The 26,311-nt window shown below is 34.3% G+C and overlaps 1 protein-coding gene across 1 annotated transcript in view; it reads left to right on the top strand.

The window, feature by feature from the left end:
- MALRD1 (MAM and LDL receptor class A domain containing 1) overlaps window positions 1-26,311 on the top strand; it is a 491,205-nt gene that overhangs the window by 153,299 nt on the left and 311,595 nt on the right. The window contains exons 19-20 of the mRNA XM_075997515.1: window positions 217-393; window positions 3,000-3,162. Coding sequence (XP_075853630.1) covers window positions 217-393; window positions 3,000-3,162 — 340 coding nt within the window. The remainder of the gene's footprint in view (window positions 1-216; window positions 394-2,999; window positions 3,163-26,311) is intronic.

Genomic DNA, 26,311 nt, shown 5'->3' with positions numbered 1-26,311 from the left:
AGATATTCAGTTATTTGCTATTGGTCTTAAAGACCTAGAACCCCAATTTATATGCTTACATAAAGGAGTTTAGCAGATGAGCAAATACTATGCAATGTTTTTATGACATTCAATGCAAAACATATTTAGTAAAAATATTTAGATTTTTCCTTGGTAATAATCTTTAAAGAAATGGAAAACCTGCTACATGATGCCTGTATATTATTTCTTATCAAGGTCATTTGCCAGTGGACCTTCCGACTCCACCAGAAACCTCAGTCCCTGTGACACTTCCTCCACACAACTGCACAGACAATGAATTTGTCTGCAGGTCCGATGGTCACTGTATTGAAAAAATTCAGAAATGTGATTTTAGATATGACTGCGCTGACAAATCAGATGAATCATCCTGTGGTAGGTGAATTTCTAAATTTTATATAAAATATGGCTATAAAATAGACAAGAAAATACTAGTGTAATCTCTAAGTAGCACAGCCTAGTGTCATACTTAAAAATTTGCAATGTGTTTTAGAGCAATTTCTTAGTGTAAGAGTTAGTTGTATAGAAAAGTGTAGAAGAATCAGCATGCAATTTTCTGTCAAGCCCAACAACAGGTAAGTATCTTGAGACTAATGGTGTGGCTTCAAAACTATTATTTTCATAGACTTGACTTTACTCTGGGACTAGCATTTAGTAGCTCTTCTCTGTCCATCCCCCATTGGTCTCCACTCCTTACGCTATCAAATAAGGAATATTTAGGTAGAAAGCATTATAATACTCTCACATTAGATTAATTCATTCAAATTCAAATTTTGTCATTGCCAAAATGCACATATAACATGAATGCTATATCAACTATACAGAGGTCGTGAGAAAACCAATTTTAATACAGATGGGACCTTCAACCCCTGTGTCCTGGTTTTCATTTATTGGTACCTACCAATTCAATGGCTTTTCCTAAATGGATCAAAAGCAAATTATTTCATTTAAGAGTGGACTTCTCAGTGAAAGATGCAATCTGAGAGGAGAAAAATTAATCTGTGTCTGAATGGGAGAAGCACCAGACCAGAAGTAGTAAACACTTTGTAAAACCTTTCCCTTCCCTGCTCTTTAGGGAGTAGTGTGTGAATTTACTATATCATAATAGTTCTCAAGTGTCTCAATAATACTAAGGGTTCAGAACATACGGATAACACAAGAGAGAATCATGATACTTTTAGGTGTCTTATATCAGCCTTGGCAAGAAATTCTAGGGCTTGAGAAATTCAGTAAGGTTCATATCTGTTCGTGCCACCCTGAAAAGAAAAATGCTTCTCAATGTATAAATACATCATGAATCAACTATCTACTCTAGACCAAAAAAGTCATAAAAGCAATGCTGACTCACTTCATGAATGAGATGGGACAGTAACTAACTCAAGCTAGCCCGGGATTGATACTATGCATCACAGATGGAAAATAGCACAATGGAATATGTTATAGTATTCAGGCCTTCCTAGGGAAAGATACTAAAACCTCCTTATGATCCTGTATAAATTGCAATGTTTATCAAAGTTTACACAAAACCAAATTAATTACACCTAGTGAGTATCTTTAGTGAATGCTGAATTTCTTCTTAGTTCAGCTTTGTTATTTTAGTAATATCATTTATGATTAGGTAGGAAGTTTTGATAAATTTCTTTAAATGTCTTGAATGAATCTCTATGATTAAATTACTATTTTTAAATCATAGAGGTTTTTTATTGTGAATAAATATAAATTGAATCATTACCATTTCATTTAAGAACAAACTATGATCTCGCCTCCTCCTTCTCTTTGCAAGATGAAATATTATGACAAATCTTCTTATGAACTAGTCTTACAATCTCTAATTTTTAAAATTATGGTAAGAACACTAAGCATGAAATCTACCCTCTTAACAAATTTTTAAGTGTACAATACATTATTGTTGACTATAGGTACGATGCTGTATAACAGATCGTTAGAACCTATTCATCTTGCTTGACTGACACTTCATGGCTTCTAATTGTTTTATGAAAGCCTATAATTCTTATCTTTTTAGTGATATGAAGAACAGGATTATACTGAATTCTAAATATCTACACAAGATAGTTATGTACTTCATATTAATATCAGAGATTAAATAGCACACTTGAATGTCATGATTAAAAAGCAGTTTTCCAATGGAGTGTTTCCATCTCAGATTTTACATTAACTCACATACCCAAGTTTCTAAATGGTGGTAGTGGTATGCTGTCATTGTTAATGTCATTTAAAAGCTGGTGTATATACCAGATTTTCTGTAGTATACACAAGAATTCATTGAATTGTTTTTTTGTTTTGTTTTGTTTTAATTCAAGTAGTGGAGGATTTAAGATAAACACATGAACATATTCAGAGGGAGAGGAGAGAAGATTCAGAAAACATTTTCACACATAACCTATATATATTTTTTAAAAATCACTGGGATTTTAATTTCTGTGACATCAGAATAAAATCATGACAAAAATCTTTAAAACTTTCAAGGAAATGGATCCAGTATAAAAGTTATTATAAACCTCATTGCTTGGAAATTTTGTTTGGAATTTGCAATAACCCCTTCAGAGACTGAGCTCAAGTTGAATTTCATAATATTATTGTGGGAAAAGGAGAACAGACTTGTCAGAACTTGGAGGTCATGCAAGCAATGCAAGTGCTATATTAGAAGAGACTGATGATGCTTAATTTGCTGCTTTAGGAGCTAATTAAAATCTTAACTCCTCATGAAAACAGATTGAGCATATGCATTTATTCCCATATCTCAGTTACTATGAACATTTGAATAGAATAAACCTAGGTACCATTGACACTCTTCTAGGATTATACAAACATTTGCCTAGTTATTTCAATAATGCTTAAAAGATAGATTCTATTTTTGAAAAAAAAAAACAAGAGTACAAAGTGCTAGTACTGATAGGAATGGCCATTTATTGACATGCTTATTGTGATTAGTTCATTTTTGCTTTGTTCCACCCTCCAAGTTGGGGAAATTTGCAGCTTTGAAAGAGGAAACCTGTGTAAATGGTATCAGCCAATCCCAGTAAATTTACTTCGAGATTCAAACACATTCAGGTGGGGACTTGGTAACGGGATTACTATTCATCACGGAGAAGAAACCCACAGGCCATTGGTGGATCATACCCAGTAAGTGAACACGTCTTTGGATGTGTCTCTTAGGGAATATTCATTATGTGGCTTGCAAATACCTGTCTCACCACCTTATCCTAGGCTAGTGCTGTTGAAAAGATAAATGTTTAAACTAAAGAATGAGAAGCCTGAGTATATTCTTTCATACGAAATTGAAAAAAAAAATTAATTAAAAAGGCAATGAATGTTCTCGTGAATGTCATAGAAATAGAGAAAGGCATGGATAAGTACACAAAACTAATTTGTAATATCATCACTCTGGAAAGCACTGTTAGTATGTTGTGTTTCAAATTATTCCTTCCTCTCCTCCTCAAATCCCTTCCCTCCTTTTCCATCTCCTCTTCCACCTCCTGTCCCTTCCCTCTTCCTCTATCTTCCTACTTCCCTATCCCCTTCTCCTTTCTCTCTCTCTCCTCATTCTGATGTGTATTTGTGATACACATATTATCACAGTTTAAGTGTGCAGATTTGCTCTATAGATGAATGAAAATATTTTATTCACTTTGCAATAAATGATGCCATTAAATATTCAAATCTCCATGTATAACATGATTTGCATTCCATTATAAGGGGATTCAGTCATTTACTAATCTGTTCCTGACTAGCAGAGCTCCCATTAATTTCATTTTATCCCAATATTATAAAGTTGCTGCAAAAAGAAAGAAAAGTGTAATGCCTCCTGCATGAGAAGCACTGCCATAGACACTGGAGATAAACCAGTGAATGAAACAGGTAATCCTTGCTCTCGTTAGGGAGACAGGCCATGAGCCAATAAATAGAAAGTGTTGCAGATGGTGTTAGGTGCTATTCAGAAGAAGGGAAACGATGAATGAGTGAGTGACGGATGAATTCTTTCTGAATGGAGCCCAAAGGGAAGCCCCCCAATGTGGGAACTTGCAGGAAGACGAGTATGGCTGGGGCGGGATAAGCAAGGGAAAACTGTGCAACAAACGTAATCATTATTATTTTTAATTGAATGGACTATTAAAATTTTTGCCCATTTACAATTTTTTTTACATTTTTGTGAAATGTGCGACTCTAGTATAGCTTTGTGTGTTTTATATATCAATTTTTCTATTGTTTGTTTTTATTTTGTGAATTATGTTGTATAAATGAATCTGTATTACAGTGATATATAGACTTTTAGCACATAGTCTAAAAAGTCAAAGAGGATTGACAGTCTCATAAAGACAAACAGTGTCCTTCCTTTAGTAACTCCAATCCAATTCCCTAGTCGTATCCTTTCATGTCCTAAGATCATGTAATTATCCTTCTATGCTCTTCTAACTTTTATTAGGGACTGGTTATAGGTGGAAGGTCTGTATTTATAAAAGAATATAGTTATATAGCTATTTCTTGATTCAAAAGCTGGAACCCATTCTACTAAGTGAAGTATGCCAAGAATGGAAAAATAAGCACCACATGTACTCACCACCAAACTGGTATTAACTGATCAACACCTAAGTGCACGTATTGTAATAACATTCACTGGGTGTCGGGCAGGTGGGAGGGAGAAGGAGGGGATGGGTATATACACACTATTCGGTGCAGTGTGCACCGTCTGGGGGATGGATATGTTTGAAGCTGTGACTTGAGTGGGGCAAAGGCAATATATGTAACCTAAACATTTGTACTCCCATAATATCCTGAAATAGAAAAGAAAAAAACTTTTTAATTTTTAAAACTAATCTTGAAAACTATTTAAGAAAAATGGCTTTCAGAGCTCAGCTTTAAATTTCTAGAGCCAGACAGCTGAGAGAGAAAAGCCTCTCTGTGATTTCCCAATTTGTTGCATTATTTTTAGGTGTTTAGTGTATAATAGGTCTCAATAATTATTTGTTGAATGAATTGGCTGAGAATTAGTTTCAGCATATTTATGCTTTGTAACTATAGGCTATGAGGCACAGCATTAAATATATTTTAAATAGGAACAGTTAATACATCATATTTAACATACATGTTCCATGTGATAATGGATCATAGGACAGGAACAACCCCTGTCTTCCTCTTCCCTCTTCCAGGCTCCTCCCTCAGCCAGCAAAGGGTGGTTATTAATATTTTTTACTTTGTGGTAAGAAACAGTTCTTATGCATTGTATGTCCTACTTGATAGCTTATAGTAAAACCCTAAGCTCTGTTTTCCAAATTTCATTTTGTATATTTAAAGGGAAGCCTTTCTAATTTAGAAAAGGCTTTTCTCTTTCAGGTGTCTGGCTCTAGAAATTTAAAGCCCAGTTTTGAAGGCCATTTTTTCTGAAATAGTTTTCAAGATTAGTTTTAAAACTTAAAAAGTTTTATGCCAATTCTTTTTATATCTTCACATTCTGCAATCCCATCTCTCTTTAAGACAAAGATTTTTTTCTTTTCTGGCTCAATCTGATAAGGATCATTTATACATAAGTACAAGAGAAAAAGAAAGGCACATGAATGCATTTCAAAATATTTTTTCACTTCATACACTTAATGAAGTAATAAAAAGTCTAGAAAAGTCTTAATAGGGTAAGAATATGTGTGTAGTTGAGTATCAGACAAGGTCTTAAAATGTATGTTTTCATCATGAAAATGAAAATGAAATTATATCAGCTCAATAAAGTGACATTCTAATTTTTTGTATCCACACTTTAATGGACTAGTCTTGGTACATCTTAAGTGAACTCTGTGATATAAAATTAGGGTGGTATCTTTATTTTTTATTTTATTGTTTGCAGAAGAGTAACACTATTCTACACAGTTGATTCATTCCATGCTTTTTACAAGAATTAGAAAAAGGCATCTCTTCTTGTAAGGCTAAGCATACAAGGTTTGTCCAGAAAGTATCCAGCCATTGTTAATGTAACAAGAATGGTTTGCACAATATTGGCCAAAGAGAGTGTACTAGTCATGAGCATGTGGGAACAATGACCACCTTACTGTACTAGTCAGTGGGGCACTAGATGCCCGTGAGTGACCATGTGTACTGTCGTATTCAAATGACTGAATGAGTAGAGCAACAAATCTGCATCAAATTTTGCATTAAGCTTGAATGTTCCTCCGTGGAAGCTTTTAAGATGATTCAGGAGACTTTCGGGGATGATGCAATGAGTGCAGTGCAAATAAAAGTGTGGTACAAACACTTCAAAGATGGTCGAGAATCTGTTAAAAGTGATCCACGTCTGGAAGGCCTGCAACAAGCAGAACACCTGAGAATGTTGGACGTATAAGGGCTGCAATCAACAAAAATCAGCATTGGGCAGTGCAAAATCTAGAAGCTGATGGGATTCCAAAAACTACGTCCGAGATTTTGACACAGGATCTTGGCATAAAATGCGTCATAGCAAAATGCACTCCACACCTTCTGCTACCAGAGCAGAAGGAACACGTGCGGCATTTGTGAACGACTTGCTTCAAACTGCTACTGATGAACCAAATTTTCCTCAAGAAGGTCATAACCAGAGATGAATGTGGGTCTACAGCTATATCCAGAACGGAAGGCCCAGCAGTCCCAGTGGAAATCGCCTGGTTCTCCTTGCTGGAAGAAGGTGGGGCAAAGTCGCAGGAAGATCAGGCCCATGTTAACTGTGTTATTTGATTGTGAATTCATTGTCCTTCACTAGTACGTTCCCCCAGGACAATTAATAAGTAACACTACCTCAGTGTTCTTCATTGGTTGAGAGGCAAGGTGGGAGAATGGCAGCAGCTATGGGCAACAGGTGATTGGCAGCTTCATCACCACAATGCACCCACCCATGCATCACATCACTCTCCTGCAGAGTTTTTTGGCAAAACATCAAATCACTCCAGTGACTCCACCCCCTTACAACCCAGATTTGGTGCCCTGCGACTTCAGGCTTTTCCCAAAACTAAAATCACCTTTGAAAAGGAAGAGATTTCAGACGGTCAGTGACATTCAGGAAAGCATGATAAGTTAGCTAATAGGGTGATTCCAACACAGGATTTAGCAGAGTGTTTTGAATAGTGGGAGAACTGTGTGAGGTCCCGAGGTGCTACTTTGAAGGGGACTGAGGCATCATTGTCCTATGTACAATGTTTCTTGTATCTTCTTCAGTACATGTCTCTATTTTTCATATTAAGTGGTGGATACTTTCCAGGCAGACCTTGTCCTATACCTCACAGAGCTTAGTGAGTGGGTACTCCCTTCATCCTGCTTTGCAGGGCCCAACTGAGGACATCTGGTGTGAATTTTATCCCTAAGATTGTAATCGAGGGATATAGAAATAAATGTTCTTGACTATAATGCAATGAAATAATAAAGTAAAATTTATTCAATGTAAATGTCATAAGTTGCAAATTACATGTCCTTTTGAGATTGAGGTTGGTAAAGTTTCCATTTCCTTTAAATTATTCAGTGAGAGGGAACATTTAGGAAATTTTTTTTCCTTAGTATTTTGGGAAAAGAACCATAACCTCGTAAGAAAATGAAAAAACAAACAAACAAAATAGAAGCAAAATGAATGTGTGCCCATTCATGCTTCAGCAACTCCTAGGGGAGTTGGCAAAAACAGTCCCCCCTCAGCTGAGATTAAAAAAACAAATTCATGGGCAATATACGTAACCTTAACATTTGTACCCCTCATAATATGCTGAAATAAAAATAAAATAAAATGGGTAAAAACAAAAAAGATGTGCCCCCCCCCAATTATTTGCTTATTATTGGACCAAGATATTTGGAACATCTGGAATCTGAGCCTTATAGTTCAAATTTAAATATGCTTAGAATACTGTAGATTTAGAAGCATTGTGTAATGATTCCTTTCAGTTTATAATTTTGTATGATCTCAGAAACCTGTACTCTGACCTACACAATCAGTTTAATTGGCCAAGTCTCTTAGCCCAGGCAATGTTTCTATAGTACATAAATTGGTTCATAGCTAAGCACGATAAATTTCATGATCACTTTTATCTCATAAGAAAAGCCCTTATTTGACCCAATTTATTCATTTTTATTGCTAGAAGCCAAAGAGAGCAAAATTTTAAGTCCTTGGTCCTCAAATTCATTTTATTTGACTAAATGTCCATCTGTTGGTTAAACAAGGTTTAATATTAATATTTTTTAGTAGTATGAAATCATCCCCTCAAGCAAAATTAAGTTCTCCACAGTTCATCATTCACATGAAATGATATCTAGTGGAATACCTGTGCATATTCTAAGTCAGTGGTTTTTAACTATGCTCATAGAAGCCTTGGGGGGAATTTCTCGAAGTGTGTTTCAAAGACCACTAAACATTTACATATAAATATATTTATATATATTTAAATGCAGATTCAAAAAAACTTGGATCAGTATCTCTGGGAATATAGCAGGGAACTGGTATTTTTAGTATAATTCCCACATGGTTATAGAATTTCATCCTTAGGGGTTTGCATGGCAAGAAGTGGGGAAAGTATTGCTTAAAGAGAGATGGTGGCTTTCTCACCTCCTGATTCCAATTTTGATCAGAGCAGATTCAATTTTCTCTAAATCTAGTGACAAATTTTTGAGGGGAAAAATGTTTCAAAAGAAACAATAATTGTTCTAGGGTCACTTCATTTAAAACATAAAATCAAGTTTGTAAAATAACTATGATAATTGTGAAATACTTTGAGAGACATCTCTTTACCCTGTGTTGATCTAAAAAACATGTAATTTCAAGGTACCCACTGGCTTGCCTCGTTCATGGTATAATACCCAAAGTTTTCCTCAAACCTTTTTGTGTGCATGATTTCTTCCTTCTCTAATCTAATCAAAATGACCTTTGTCTTTCTGTTGGATTAAAACCAGAACACACTTGTGAATCTTGTGGTTACCTGGAGATGATGGATATTTTTAAATGTTTTGGATTTAAGGACTTGCTTACAGGTTGTTGAGAAACTATTAATTATAATATGTACCATCTCATTCAAAATTACTAAGCAAATAAGAACAGAATTTCATAAATGCGCTGCTTATTTGAGAAGTAGAAGTACCCAGATTTTTCTTTTTATGTCATAGCACTGATTATTGTTTTTCAGTTGAAAATGAATTATAATCCCCACTGATGTTCATGCACCTACGTTCCTATCTATATTATACGTTTGTACAGACTTGACATCATTATAAACTAAAAAGCACATAAATAATGCAAACTGTTTATGTATGACATAACTCAGCATATCATTCTATTTCTAGTGCTAGATATGAATGTGGATAAAAGCTTCGGTAAACAGAAAATATTGCAATATTTTCTGCTTTGTAACATAACAATTTTCAAAACTTTAGTCCCTTAGACATTAACTACCGGAATAGAATTGTTGCCTTCTCAGAGACTAGTAAGAAAATAAGCCAATATTTTATAGGCCAATTTAGAAGCCTTAACACTTTCCCAACATAATTTTTAATAGATCAAGATTTTTAAATCTAAATTAATGGTTAAATACCAGTATTTAGAAACAATTTTACTGCAATAAAAATAAGGTGCAAACAGCCAAAATCTAAATTAACTGTAGTAATTTTATTTTAACTGTTTTAATATTTATCGGCAAGTGGCATTCTGGCAGTGTCGCCAAAATACTGAATATAAAGAAGGCATAATTATTCCTCTAAACACACAAAAAATGGCCTTATTTTACATTGTTCTTGAGTTGAAGACCTATTCTTTGTATTTTCATACATATCAGTAATTTGTTGTGTTTAATTTAGTTAATTAAATCACTTAAATTTTAATTTTATTCAAAAGTATCTTAGCTGGATAAGTAATTTTTAAAAATTAACTACAGTGGCTTAAAATACTTAGAATTTAAAAGAAATCTATGCTGAAAATATTACTTCTAAAGCATACCTAAAATGACAACAGAGAGTGAGAATTTGCTTTATGTAGCGTATTTGCTATATAAAGTAAAGTTTTAGAAGATATTGATAATGTATATGATTTTATGATATGCTCCCCAAATCACAACATTACATCCACTTTCATTATATAATTTTAAAATATGCTTTTCCTTTCATCTCCTTAAAACTAAGTAAATATATTTGTATTCCAACTCTGCTCAGAATTGTTATAGTTGTAGAAAATTTGGGGGAAAAACATATTTCCTCAACTATAGAAAGGTAAATTAGACTTAATGCCATATAATGAGACAAGGGTTTGAAAATATGAACATATTTTATCACATGTGAATCATTTTCGTGACATAAATATCTTACAGTGATTTGTGCACATATGTCAATTACTCAAAGATTTTTATTGCTTCGAAGATTCATAGGTAGTCTCGACTAGGTACAAAATTTGTTCTTACATTGGGCAGGTATTTCCCAAGCCCCTACTTTTTGTGAACAGAAAACTGAATTAGATATGGATCAGCATATACAGGAGTAGGTGCATAATACCCAATAGAAAGCACTACATGCTGAAAGAGCAGTCCACTCAGGTAACAACCCATCAGGTTTATATGCTTGGTTGTATGTCTGTCTTTAATAATACCTGAAGGCATTCTCTTTGTATTTGGTTGGATTATACAATTTAACTAAAATACTAAGAGTAAGGGCCACATACTGATCTCTTTAAGAATTTCTTAACTCTTTTACAAAAAAGAGCTACAAAAAAGTATTTTATTTTTCTGCAAAGGAAAAATTTATTTTTATTTTAGGAAAATGTTTAAATATAGATAAGAAAGACAAACAGTAACATTAACTATAATTGTACCATCATGATATAAGCATTGTGCATATAAGCACATATATTTTTTAATAAATATGCTTTCATATTGACTATATTGTTTCTAATCTGCTTTTAATTTTATATATAATCTATAATCAGCTATTTACCAATACTTTTTTTAATTTATTTTTTTATCTCAAATTCTGTGGGTACAAATATTGTTAGGGTTACATATCTTGTCCCTGACCCACCCTGCTCTGCCAGAGCTTCAAGCGTGTCTTACCAATACTTTTTAATGGGCCAATAGTGTTTATTAAATGAATGTACCAAAATTCACTAATTCAATTCTTTACTATTTGATTTATGAGCTGCTTTTGGTGATAACCAATTTAATTTTTTTAATTTTTTATTTTTAAAATTCAATAACTTTCTTTTCTTTTTTCTTTTTTTATTTCAGCATATTATGGGGGTACAAATGATTAGGTTACGTGTGTTGCCTTTTCCCTCATTCCCCTCCACCCCAAATCAGAGTTTCAAATGTGTCCATCCCCCAGACAGTGCGCATCACACTCATTATGTATGTATATACCCATCCCCTCCTCCCTCCTCCCATCTGCCCGACGCCTAATAAATGTTATTCCTATATGTCCACTTAGGTGTTGATCAGTTAACACCAATTTGCTGGTGAGTACATGTGGTGCTTATTTTTCCATTCTTGGGATACTTCACTTAGTAGAATGTGTATAACCAATTTTAATTAGTCTTCATTGAACAATATATATTTTTGTCCACATCTCAGTTTATCTACTGAAAGAAAGTAGCATTTTTGTTAATTATTATTCATATTTTAAGAATTTGATTTATAAGTCTAACTTACTCTTAAAAAATGTAACATCATTGCAAACAGTAGATGATGGTATCTTTTTCTGTATACTTGCCAACACTATTTAAATTTTTTTTATATTTTCTAATTTAATAGGTCAAAATAGCATCCAGTAGTATATTTTTTTCATTTCTTTGATAATAATGAGGCTCACCTGTTTTTTCTTTATACCTTGTCCAAGTGTATGTAGTGTGTGTGTGTATTTACTATTTGTGTTCTTTGCTTGCTTTGACATTTGTAGTTTTTGTGTCATTGATTTGCAAGATCTTTTAAGCATTGATTTTTATCTATTATTAATTTTGCAAAGGATTTTTCCAGTTTTTACTGGCCTTTTGATACTATTTATCATATTTTTACATTTCAAAATTCTTAGTTTGTACATCATTATTCTGCCAACCTTATTCTTCATGGTTTATCTCTCTATTGTGCTTAGAAATACCTTCTTCACTCTAAGTTTATATATAGTTCACCTACATTTTCTACTGGACTTTAGTAGTTTTGGTGTTTTACAGTTTTATCTCTAATTCATCTTGCAATTGATTTTGGTGAATGTTATGGGAAAAGAATCTCTTTTATCTTAATAATTAGCCAGTTGACTTAATACTTTTTAATGGAAGCAGTCTGGCTTCATTAACTATAGTTTGTCACTGAGAGACTTCAAGCTCTAGGTGGTGAAATCCCTGTCTCAATCCTGGCAATTTTCTGTTGCTAACACTTCTTGATGAGCATATTGAGTAGAATCAAAGATTAAAGTCCTGTCACGTGGAGCCAGAAATCTGCTTTTATGTTGCTGTGATTGTTCACCCAGAAGGGAATCCTGTGACTACACTAATCCAATGTGCCTTGCTGGCCTGTTGCTACATGGGCACCTCTCCCTTCTGGGACAACCAGTGGTGCCCATCTCACAAGACTTGCCCTGCCACAAATTCAAGGACTAACTCTTCTTTACATATGTAAAAACCTAAGGAACCTAAGTGTTCAGGATTCTTTGATGCTTTTCCTACTCTGCCTTGGTGCCTTATTTTGGAAGAGCATTCTCAAACTCAGGGTATCCTATTTCCTTTAGGTTTATATTGTTTGATTTTTTTTTTTTAATGCAGGATCCTGTAGGCTTGTAGGTAAGAACCTGAACTTCAAAATTCCTAATTAAGTTGATTCTGATTTGGGAACCAGGAGATTGGGTTGCAGGTGGCAGTGTAGAGTGGATTTCCAGTGCCTGTATTAGTTTCTAGTGGCTGCTGTAACAAATAACCACAAATTTGGCTTTAAACAACAGAAATGTATTTTCTCCTGATTCTAGAGGCAAAAAGTCTAAAATCAGTACACTGGGTCAAATATAAGGTATTGGCCAAGCTGTACAGGCTCTAGCAAAGGCTCTGGCAAAGAATCTGTTCCTTGCTTCCTCCAGTGTTAGGTGGCTGCCAGCATTCCTTGGTGAGGTGGCTGCATCACTCCAGTTTCTGCCTCCATGGTCACATTGCCTCCTCCTCTTTTATTCTCTGCCAAATGTCCCTCTGCCTCTCTCATTATCACATTTGTGACTGCATTTAGAGTTTGTCCTGATAATCCAGAATAATATCCCATTTCAAGATGGTTAGCTTAATCACATTTGCATAGGGTTTGCCATATAAGGTAACCCAGAAGGGAATCCCTAAGGATTCAGACCTTATAGTTTTGGGCATCATTATAGTGCCCAAGTTCTGGAATTAAATAACATAAGGTCTAAATCCCAGATGCAGTGTTCATTAGTCATGTGGACTTAGGTGGTGACATAGACTCTGTGCTTTCATTTCTTCATCTAAAAGGAAAAAATGGGCAGAAAACTACATGATTCATATAGTTATTGCCAGCCATAAGTAGTAAAATGCAGGGAAAACAATTATCAAAGTACCTGTCTCATAACACAATGTTAAATGTTAGTTACTGTGTTGTGACATAAGATTGAAAGGATATAGTAGATAAAATTGCCTTATACCCTACAAAGGAGATTTTTATCACGGGGTAGGGGCAGGGCATTCAGGAGCCATTGCAGGTTCTTTATACAAATTAGTCAGAAGATAATAGAAGTTCATTAAATATTTAATCTGTATCTGTGAATTGATAGAGTGGAGAAAGAAAAAAAAAAGCTGAAAGTAAGACAATTAGTTGAACTTATTGAACAGGTTTTTATTGACGTGAACATGTTGTTGAAAGAAACATCTTTGAAAAGGAAAGACCTTATATGTCTCCCCTAGACCACAAGCTCCAGGAGGGTAAAAACAATGTTATTTTGTTCACTGATTGTAGCCCTCATGCCTAACAAAGCAAATTCCACCTACGCTGCATTCTTAAGTACATCAGAGTTACCTGGAGAGCTTGTTAAAACACAAGAATCTTGGGTTTACCCCAGAGTTTCTGATTTAGTAGATCTGACGTAGACCCCAAATTTACAAGTTTAACAAATTCCCAGATAACACTGATGCTGCTGGTGTGGGAACTTTACTTTGAGGACCACTGATTTAATCAAGATCTGTTTCTTGAAACTGTAGCAAATTGGAATTAATTACCTGGAGGGCCTGTTAAAACATACAGATACCCAGGCCCTATTCCATTCATTTAAATCAAAATTTTGATGGTGGACCTAATTGTGAGTATTTTTATAAAGCATCTCAGGGTGTGCAACCAAGTCTTGGAAAATGACCGTCCACACTAAGCAGATAATCCAAAACACAAACTCCAGGGAATATCTCTTGCTCCGGTTCCCATAAGGAATGGCTCTGAAAAAATGGGCTTCTTTGATAACATTTTCACCTTTATCAACTTCTTGGATATGCACCAACATGACTACTTTTTTTTACACTTTTTCCTCCAAAGGTAACTCTTTCCTTTCCTAGAATCAGAGTCCTTTTAAATGTCCAGTTTTTAAATTTTTTTTTTCTGAAATGCTTGGCAGTTTCTTATTTGGCAAATTGCTATTCTAACCTTCCTAGATAGGTGTTTTATATGAGGAGCAAGCAGGCTTTGGCATGATTTTTTTTTTTTTCAATACAGAAAAGTATTGAAGTCTTTATCATATTGTGAAACAATCTTCTAGAAATAATAAATTATTCTTAAATTATTAAATGTTCAAGATTATTTTGAGCTTTTATTGACTTATCCTTAGCATTTAAGTATTAAGAGGATTTATATTTAAGGCATATGCTCACTCTAGAGTCTGCCAGCATTATAATATCAAGATAAGTTGGAATTGGTTTATAAGGGATGCAGTTAATTATCTTATTGGTTACTCATGTATTGCTTTATTGACATGATGGGTATTTGCTATGGAAGCCTTTCATTATTTATCATAAAAATGTAGCTAAAGAAATTGTTAATTAAGTTATCCCTGTTCTCTTTGTGAAAATATTTGTGAGAAATTAGTTTCCAGACTATTGTGAGCATGTGATATAAATTTACTAAATAATTGGTATGGTTTTGTGTTTTCTTAAGGTGCTCATTTATATTGCTGATTATCCTTCCCTCCTCACATTGGCCCATAGAAGGCTAGAACCAGATTTTTTTATCTACTGTTAGTCTGTGAAAGTTCTAGTATGCATTTTGTGATCTAGTTTTACCCTTGACTTGATTTTAGTGTATCAGCTCCTATTTTCTCATGGTCTTATCTTTATTTATATATAAATATATGTGTGGGTATGTGTATCTTTTAGTTTATGATATTGCAGTATATTGTATATAATTTTGTAAAGAGCATTAAATTCTGACAAGGTGAATTTTAAATAAATAACAAAAATTAAATGTAAAAGGTATTAGTCATATTAACAATCTCATTAGAAATATACTAGTTCTGTGAACTTTGTTTTAATTGAAATAATTTATTATTTACTTATAATTGTTTTCCTTTTAATGAAGTAATTCCAGTTTCTTCATTATTATTATTCACTATAAAATTATTAAAAATAGTTTTAAAATTCTATAATTATAAGATTAAAAGAAGGAGTACATATAGACTATGTTTTCTTTAGGTAACTAAAATTATTTACATATTTTGTTTGTGGCATGACAGTAAAAGTAATGAAGGTTTTGGAATAATGAAGTTTGGGGTAAGATTCCAGATCATCATAACTATTCTTTGTAATTTTCTTTACATATCTAGTTACATTTTTTATAAGAATGTAGTGGCTGTGTTCACTGCCTCATAAATGTATAAACTATCTTTATAGTATCATTTATATTCCCTAAAAAATATTACTTTTGAAGGCATGTGGAAATGCAATTTAATAGCTATTTTGCATACCAGTTATGAGAAATACTTTATGCAAGTAACGGAAGGAGATAACAAAGATCTTAACTTTTAGATAAGACCAAAAGAAGTAGGTATCATTTAAAATAGAATATAAGGACCATAAAGAAGGTACACAGTGTTATTTGGGCACAGGAGGGAGACTTCATGGCATACAAAGTACAAAAGCATTATGAGAAAGGTCATTTTTTATCTGGCTCTAAAGATTCACACAGAATTTTACTAAGCAGAGTGATGGATGTACCCAGCATGGGAGAAAGATAAATGATAGTTTTATCATGTAAAAACACAGTAACTAAGAGCCAGGGCTTAGAAGGTGTCTTTGCCTGTTTTGTGTTGCTATAAAGGAGTACCTGAGACTGGGTAATTTATTTTTGAAAAGATGTTTATCCAGCTCATGTTTCTGCAGACTGTACAAGAAGCATGGCACTGGCATCTGCTTGGATTCTAGTGAGGGCTTTCGTGCTGTGTCAAAACACGGTGGAGAAGGTCAAAGGGACCAAACCCAAGGGATGTCCTGGCTTTATAACAACCCACTCTCCTGGGAACTAATCCGTTCCCCACCCTGCCCCCCCCCAGCCAACCAATCCAGCCTTGTGGGAGTGGGAACTTACTCACTAACAGAATGGCACCAAGCCATTTATGGGGGATCTGCCCCCATGACACCCCTACTAGCCCCACCATCCAACACTGCCAGGCTGGGGAGCAAATTTCAACATGAGATTTGTTTGGGACAAACAAACTATACCCAAATCATAGCAGAGGAGAAATAGATGATTCTCAGGTTCAATGCCTTGATGGTTGGAGGACCAGGAACTGAAAATAGCAATGGAGACTTTACCAAAAGGAAATAATTTTCAAGAGACTTGATGAGAAAGAAAGAGGAAGAAAAGATATCCCAGGGGATCCTGTGTATATGTGTGTGTGACTACCATTTGATCCAGCAATTCCACTACTGGGCATTTACCCAAAAGATCAAAAGTCACTTTATGAAAAATACACCTACACTCGAATGTTTATAGCAGCACAATTCACAATTGCAGAGCTATGAAAACAACCCAAGTGCCCATCAATTCATGAGTGGATTAATAAAATGTGGTATGTGTATACCATGGAATACTACTCAACTTTAAGAAACAATGGTGATATAGCACCTCTTGTATATTCCTGGATACAGCTGGAACCCATTCTACTAAGTGAAGTATCTCAAGAATGGAAAACCAGCACCACATGTACTCACCAGCAAATTGGTATTAACGGATCAACACCTAAGTGGACATATAGGAGTAACATTTATCGAGTGTCGGGAGGGTGGGAGGGGGGAGGAGGGAAGGAGTATATACAACCACAATGGGTAAGATGTGCAATGTTTGGGGAATGGACATGCTTGAAGCTCTTACTTGAGGGGGGAGGGGGCATGGGCAATATAAGTAACCTTAACACTTATACCCCCATCATACGCTAAAATAAAAAAAAAAAAAACCACAAATGGATAATGAGATCACAGCTGTAAGAGAAGAGCATGCCTGTAGAAACTTGCAGAGTACCTTTTTTAGCATCAGCAGGACTAGAAAAGAGACAGAAAAGTAAACAATGTTTTGGTAAAGAGGCTGAGATGCTCAGCAGTATGCATGGTTGAGACTTTAGGAAAAGCACAGAGGTGTTGGCTGACAGGGATAGGAGACCCCAAAGCCCAACTTGAGTCAGTTCACTCCATATTTGAGTTAAGATGATTGGCTACTAGACATTTTGCCTTCCAGAAGTGAACATCTGTCTTCCTGAGAAGAAAATAACATCATCCAGACCCTCTCTTCCTATTTCCAGACATAATGTATGGGGAGGAGGGGAGCAATCCTAGAATTCTATATCTAGTAAAAATATTCTTCCAAAATGAAGGCAAAATAAAGACATTTTCAGACAAATGAAACCAAAAGAAGTTGTCACCAGAAGACTTACACTAAAGAAAATTCAACAGCCAAAAGGAAAAGAGTCCTAGGTAAAAATAAGAAATACCTTATATTTGACCCAGTGTACTGATTTCAGACTTTTTGCCTCTAGAATCAGGAGAAAATACATTTCTGTTGTTTTAAGCCACCAAATTTGTGGTTATTTGTTACAGCAGCCACTAGAAACTAATACAGGCACTGGAAATCCATATACTAGCCCAAAACCAAAACAAGAAAGCTGGAGTAACAATATCAATATCTGAGAAAATAGATGTTAAGTCAAAACTACTACTGGAGACAAAGGGTCATTTTATCATGATAAGACAGTCAGTAATGTTGACTAATACAATCTTGACTAATACCAAGTATACATCATATTTCTAAGTTTGGGTATCTTGTAATTAATCCTTAAATAAATAAATATTTGATAGAATGATTATAAGACACTGAATGGAAAAATTCTGATTAAAATGATAGGTTTTAACACACTTCTCTCAGAAAGAGATAAAACAGACTAATATAAGTACATAGAAAAATCAAACAATATAATTAAGAGACTTGAACTAATTCACATATATAAAACTCTATGCTAGTTCTACCCGGTGGAAATATAATTTTTATTTTTGTATTTACAAAGTTGTAATTTGTAATTCTCTGGTAGGTGAAGTATATAACAACAACAAAAAGTAGGTAAGAATATTTCTGATAATATATTTATTTACATTAATATATAAACAATATTCACTTCAATGTGTTATCAGTATAAAGTTGAAATGTACTTTGTTCCTATTTTTATAATAAATCCTCAAAATCTAGTATAAATCTTACATCCCACACTGCAATTTGAATACTAAATTCCCTTTGGCAGTAGTTGTTCTTTATTTTGACTTCATAAAGTTTACATTTTGAAAAAGTAGATTTGTATGTTCAAATTATTTAAAATATACTTATAAGTTCAATATGTATTTAAAAAACTGGTCCATCATTTTTGGAAGAATCATTTTGACATTAAAGCAACACCATATGTGATGGTTAATGGTAGGTGTTAACTTGACTGGGATAAGGGATACCCAGATAGTTGGTAAAGCATAATTTGTGGATACGTCTGTGAAGGTGTTTCTGGAAGAGATTGGCATTTGAATCCATGGACTGAGTAAGGAAGATCTGCCCTCACTAAAGTGGGCAGGTACCAGGAGCAAAGAGGCAGAGGAAAGGCAAATTTGACTCGAACCAGCAGTCACACAGTTTCTCAGGGCTTTGGACTTGGACTGAGCTATGTCACTGGCTTCCCTGGTTTTCCAGCTTGTAAATGGCGTATTATGGGACAATTCCCACAATGAATTCCCCTCCTATCTATCTATCTACATATCTATATTTTCTGGGTTTTTTTCTGGAGAATCTTGACTAATACAGCATATCAGTTTCAAAATTATAAGTTATATAAATTCCCTAACTCCTGTGTCACCTTAGTGTTATTAACATTAATTACAAAGGGATATATCATAAACTGAAAGGCAACTTTAAATTTATCAATGTCAGCAAAACATTCTTCAAATTTTCTTATAGATTTGTAGCCAATTTCATAAGGCTATCGATTACATTTAAATTAGCCTGCATGTTGATTTATGTTAGAAAAATATGTAACATCATTATTATTGATTTGTATTATGAAAAGTTTTGATTTCAACATAAATTCTTTCACCTGCCACCTTTGTGACCAAGGTCAAAAATAATCTTTTCTCTTTTTTTTAAATTTTTTTAAGCTTCAAATTTAGCTTGTTCATCTGCATTGTGATACTAGTGAGAAACTGTACATCACACTGCCAGTTTTGTCTTCATTGCTTATTAATGATATGGCAAGCATTCCTTATTTTTTCAAGAAAATCTTGAAGTTAATAGTTCAGTAAGTGCTTATATAACTTTTCCATCATTCAACCAAGTGTTGGCAAAGAGCCCACAATCATTGAAGTCATTGCCTTGTACTTTCTTCAATGGTTCCTTGAGCTGGAGATGATCCAGAGTGCTAGTAAGTACATACCGAATGTCTTTAACAACTGAATGGATGGAACTTTTTATAGAACCTGCTTCAGAAAGCTGAGCTCAGCTCCCCCCCCTTCTCTAACTGCAATTTTTCTCTGAAAAATATATGATTGAGAAGTATTTATAATCCAAGATTGAGTTTTTTCAGGTTATGATTGGACAATATATATTTTTTTAAATTTTGAAGTAGTCTGAGACTTTATATGCCCCAGATGCTGGGCAGTGCCATTCATAGAGCATAACTCAATATAAAGCTGAAGAAAAGTGTTTGCAAACTTTTCTATTTTGAGCCAATTTATTGTTGTTAGAAAGGTTTTGAATTCTATGGTAAATTATTTGGTAGCTTAAATGATGATCTTTCATTTCTTTTCCAGCCTATGTTTTCATTTCATTGTGTCCATGTTAACCCTGTTAGAAGATAATAACTGCTTTTTGAAGATAGAGTAACTTAATTCTGATATTTTCTGTCCTCAGCACATTGCTGGGTACAATTAACATTCAACCAATTCTTCTTTTTTATATACTTAAAATGAAATTCAGTGGAGGAGAATAATCCAATCATGCTGAACAGCAGTATATGACTGCAGTTCAAAGAACAGGGAATTGTAAGGGAACAACGTATTTGCAGTTATGTTGCATGAGTCCTGCATTTATGACATAAACAATGTTATTGTTTCTTGAGTTGGGATATATTGCACAGCCACTGTGCAAGAGTGTGTACCCATTATACACTTTGGCAGAACAGAAATATTCTCAGCTACAGAAACATCAAGTTGTCTCATCTGAGCCAGAGGATTTTTATCTGTATCCTATTATTTTGTCCTTAAGAGGAATACTTGATGAATTAGCTCTGCTCTACCCCACCGCCTTGTCTGTGGCATATGCTGTGATTCTGCTGGGATGTAATTTCTATGAGTCACTCAACAGGGAGGAGAATGTCCATCAGATTTGGAAGAGCTGAGCTGAACACAGCTAGTAATTCTATCCTTTTATTAAATAGCTCAGGAGATGTGAAAACTTAATTGTGGCTGAGTAGTACTCCATGGTATACATATAGCACATTTTATTAATTAAAAAGATGCCTAAACTTGAGACTAAAGTCAGCAGTAGGTGGTAGGTGGTAAAATTCTAATTCAATTCTTTTTCGTTCCAAACCCAATTCTCTGTCCAGTATGTTTCCTCCTCAGGATAAAACTATAAAGAATGACTATGACTCTGTCATTAGCTTCAGCATATTGTTTTCATTGCAAATTTGCACCAAAGACCCATGCCATGTAGTTTGCAAGTAAAAATATGCTTGTTTCCTTAAGAACTTATCATTATGTGCACTAATATGTCATCCACACTACTAGTGAGTATGTATCAATAAAATTGTAATTTTTGACAGAATGTGTCAAATTCTCAATTTTATTAATCCACTCTTGTATTGATGGGCACTTGAGTTGTTTATACATCTTTGCAATTGTGAATTGTGCTTCCATAAACATTCAGCACAGATGTCTTTTTTTTTTTTTTAGAGAATGTCTTTTTTTCCTTTGAGTAGATGCCCAATAATAGGATTGCTGGATTAATCCATCCTTTTTTTTTATGGCTGAGTAGTACTCTATGGTGTACTTATATCACATTTTGTTAATCCACTTATGAATTGATGGGCACTTGGGTTGATTCCACAGAAGGCCAATGGGAACTGGGTGATACAGTCTCCAAAATTCCTCAGAGTTGGGGCTATTTTGCAAACAGTAGAGCAATAAAAGTAATATTTAATGAAGGAAAGAATGTGATTTGTTCACAGACATTACTGTGACAGAGACTGATTGGAGCAGGGCATTCATTTGTGCATGGGAACTGCTTCATTGTTGAAATCTTCTAAGTGATGAATAAGAAGCGACATTAGGAAGGACAACAGAAGGGAATGACTACGTACAGTGAATTGTGATACATTTATGATGTAAGAGCTACATAATTTGATGATTAATTGGAAATGCACATTAAAAAACAAAGAGCTAAAGATCACCATTATTTTTAAACTTGGAAAACTGGATTGACAGAAGTCCAATTAGGAACATTCTGTGGACACAGAAGAAGATAATCCATCTTATTTTTTAATCTTTAAGGGACCTAGAAGAGATTCAAGTTATTGACAAATGTCCTTCGTCTCCTTAACTTGGTCGTACAATCTTTCATTGTCTGGCTCCAGCTTCTGTTTTGGCCTCATCGTTAGCCTGCTCTCCCATCCATGCAGCTCATCTACTTATCCTCCAAATGTGACTCTATTTTGTGCCACTCTGCCTTCATTCAACAATTTCCTAATCATCTTTCCAAACATTTTTGGAGGTCAACTCTTCTAGGAAACTTGCCCTGATTGCCCTCTCTAGTCTGATCCAACAGTTCTCTGGGCATTGACTATACTGCAGTGCATGTCCCCGAGTGCCATCAATATTAATTTACCTGCCTAATTCCTTCATGATTCTGCAGGCACCTCAAGGGGAAGGATACTGACTAATGTGACTGGTCTAGTCAATACCTATCCTAGAGCTGGTCTCATACCAGGTGGCTCTGAGAAAAGAGGGACATCATGAATGACAAAAAGAAAACAAAGTTGAAACAATATTTGGGCAAAGGAGGAGAATAGCTCTTAAATGATGAAGAGAAGCTAAATACAAGGAAAAAGGAAATATAAGGGAAAAGAGAGAAGATGATAATAACATTTTGAGGATAAAATCAATTCTCCTTTCCAAGCTGTTGAAGATATAGTTTTAATACTTTTATGGATTATTTCCTTATAAGTTACAGTCTTAACTCATGCACAAACATATTACTTTTATTAACTTTGGTTATATTTTACACTGGTATGTAGGAAGTTTCTTGTAAAAAAGAAGAAAGACACAGAAAAATGTCCTGAGCTAGAATTTCTTTGGGGAAATCACTAGGTTTGAAATCAAATTTTCTCATATTCCCTTTAAAGTAAAGATCTAAATTTCCTGCCAGGGATTACTTTTTATTATCTTTTAAATTAAATACAAAGTTTTCTAACCAAACATTGGTTAGAATGTCATGAACTCAAAATATTATTCTGGAAAAACTTTTAGTGAGTTAATTAGAAAATGCAGATTTTTTAAAAGTAAAATTAATAGTAAATTAAAAATAAATTATTTGTATTTACTTTATTAATTAATTATTTTTTAAATTAAATTATTCAATAATTTAATATTTTTATTAGCATTTCTAAAACATATAAATATGAGTACCATATCCATCAATAGAATCAACATTATTTCAAAGCCTAGGGTATAATGAAAAGAAATGGAATATTTTTTATGAAATGGAAAAATCTGTGCTTAAGTTATCCTGGATTAGACCTATTCACTCTTCCTATTCAAATAGAAAAATATTTTCCTTTTCACAGTGCTTAAACTGCTAAAGTCTGTACCATTTCCATCTCATTACTAGCACTGCCGTAGAACAGATTCCAGTGGTGACATTTTGTACTCATGTTATTATAAACACAGGGAATTGGCCACAAAACATTGTGGTGGTGTTTGTTTACATTCTAAAATACTTCTAACATGATCTTCATCTTTTATATATTCAGAATTTAGACTGGCCTTTCCATCACAGGCCGTGGTGCTATAAATAACTGATAAAGGCAGTTGCTGATGAGCAAAGCTGTAGAATAATGTAAAGGTCAAAGAATGATAATTCATGGTCATCTTGAACAAAGTACATATACAAGGCATTAAAATACTGATCCTGAACTCTGGTGACAAAGCACAGGGAAGAAATGGCACAACATGATTCCCTGACATAAATGTGATTGCGAGGAGGTTAAGAACGAGAACCAACTCAACTGTTTTCTCATTGAATGTATAAATCCAAGGATCAGCTTTCTGTATATAACATAGCACAGTGGAGGGCTTAGACATTGTAGCAATGCAGCTTTGTTAAAAAAAAACAACAACAACATATATAGGGGCAGGGGAGGGAGTGGAAGGGAAAATAATCATATATAAAATGGTGCAAAGGTAGGATGTTTAAATTTTGAGGCAGCATAATGTTTAATATCTGGAAAGATGTTTCAATATATGAATATCCAAATAGGGGATTCATTTAAATTTTAAGCACAGGACATTTTCCCATTTTTTTTCAGGCCCCGATAATGTTGGAGTAAGAATGTGATTAAAAAACCTTGACTCATTGGCATACTGGTGATCATCATTTGCATCTGGCAAGCCTATTTGTACATTTCTTCTGCCCCTCATACCAGTAGGCTTTATGTTGATTTTAGATTCTAGAATAAGCAAAATTTCCTTTCAAAAGACAGTATCTAAGAAATGCTACTGCAGATGATTAGTTATAGACATGAATAGAAAGGGACTATCAATACCTGAAAGAGAAAGCCACAGGGATCATTGCCAAAACTGAGTATCTTCCAAGAGGTAAAGAATAAGGTAGTCTTGAGCAAGAGGCTGCTAGATGCAGAAGACATAGGAATGAGAAGTAAAGCCCATCACAGCCACTGAAAATGAGGACCACTGCAAGAACCTGAGAGGAAATGCCACATTCTCAAAGCCTGAAGGAGGCAACCCCAGCACCAGGAGCCATATTTTACACATGGTTCACTCCTCAAACTAGCGTAAGCTCACTAAAGGCAAATTAGAAGATTTTACATCTCCCCTGGTATCAGGCCTGAAAAATAGGGAAGCAAACTACAAGCCATTGTTGCCTGTCTTCTGCACAGACCCTAACTTTTTGAGACAGTGCTATCCATCCTTCTGCTCTCTGTCGTTTCTCCTTTGACTTTTGAGTTTCTATATTCCCACAATTAAATTAACTGGGCAATACATAGGAAAGAAGGCTTCAATATTGCTGTGCTTCTCAATCTTTTTTATTTCATCGAACCTGTAGAAAACTGGTAAGGTACACTGGGCAAATTAGATGGGATTTGAGGGGATCAGGAACTGGAATATTATCTCCTCTAGATCAAGACTAGCCATACCAGGGAGGGAAGGGGGCAAAGGTGAGCAAATATGCCACAAAACTTCCTGCCACTTTCAATGTGGATTTTCCCTCCTTAATTTGGTGTTTGCTTGGTTGCTGTAGACCTTTCAATATTTTCAAGAGTATAATATGTTTATTTTAGCCAATTTTTTTGGTTGTTTTTGACGTCCTTATGAGGGAACAGGGGCTGAAATTTCCTAGTTCCCTATTTTTTGCTGATGTCACTGTTTTCTATAGTGGAAGCATTTGATGCTACAAAATTCTCTTTACGCACTAATGTACCTTTGTGCCACAAACTTTGATGCATTTTATTTTTATTATCCCTCAGTTCAAAACATACAATTTCCTTTGTGATTCTCTTTTTCATCCAGAGATAGTTTAAAAATGAATTGTTTAATTTCTAGATTTTTTGGTTTATTTTCTAGAAGCTTTTTTTTTGTTGATTTATTAAAGTATTCTAAAATGACATTTTAGTATTTTGAAATATCTTTAGACTTTTGATGGCACAACGTATGTTGGTAAATGCTCCATGTGTTATTGAAAATAGCATGTGTTATCTAATGTGTACAATGTTCTATAACTATTGGGTTGTTTCATATTGTCTTACAGTTCTCTGAGGTGTTCATCTTTGTTAATCTTTTATTTTTTTAATTAATAACTTCTGATGTATTTTCATGCTCACTGATTCTTTCTTTCACTATACTCAATCTGCTTTTGAGCCCATTTTACTATGTAAAATTTTAATTATTGTACTTTTCAGCCTCTAAGTTTCCATTTGGTTATTTATTTTAGAGGTCCCATTTTATTGACAAGATTATCTGTGCTTCCACTGATACCACAATTTTTTTTCAATTCGTTGAACATATTTTTCTTTATTTCTTTGAATATAACTATAATTGATGCTACAAAATCTTTGACTCACCCAACATAATGGAATACCTGTAGTGAGTTTCTATTGGCTGCTTATTTTTTAGCTCATAATGTTCATACTTTATAATTTTTTTTGTTTGCATTTCTAGCAGCTTTTGATTGAAAATTGAATGTTGTTGATAATAGGTTATAGGGACTGGATTTTGTCATGTTCATCTTAGAGTTTTGTCGTTGTTGTTCTAGTAAGGAGTTGGCTTGCCTGGATTGAAACTGCAAACTCTATCTACTCTGCAGTACCAAGATGCTATTAATAATATATCTGCTCTGTTCATAAGGCTTTCTACTATTGCGTTTTGTGCAATTTGGTGGTCAGCCAAGGATTTGGGCAGAGATGTGGATCATATTTTTTGTGATTCCCTCCTCCCATGAATCCCTTCTTTATGTGTGCTTTGTCAGATTCAGACTGTTTTCTGAAACATGGAAAAGACAGTTGATTATGTACTGCGTGGTGACTCAAT

Source organism: Microcebus murinus, chromosome 25, assembly GCF_040939455.1.
Source record: "Microcebus murinus isolate Inina chromosome 25, M.murinus_Inina_mat1.0, whole genome shotgun sequence".
Lineage (NCBI taxonomy): Eukaryota > Metazoa > Chordata > Mammalia > Primates > Cheirogaleidae > Microcebus > Microcebus murinus.
The sequence above is the reverse complement of the archived record's forward strand: the minus strand, read 5'-3'. Positions and strand labels throughout refer to the sequence as shown.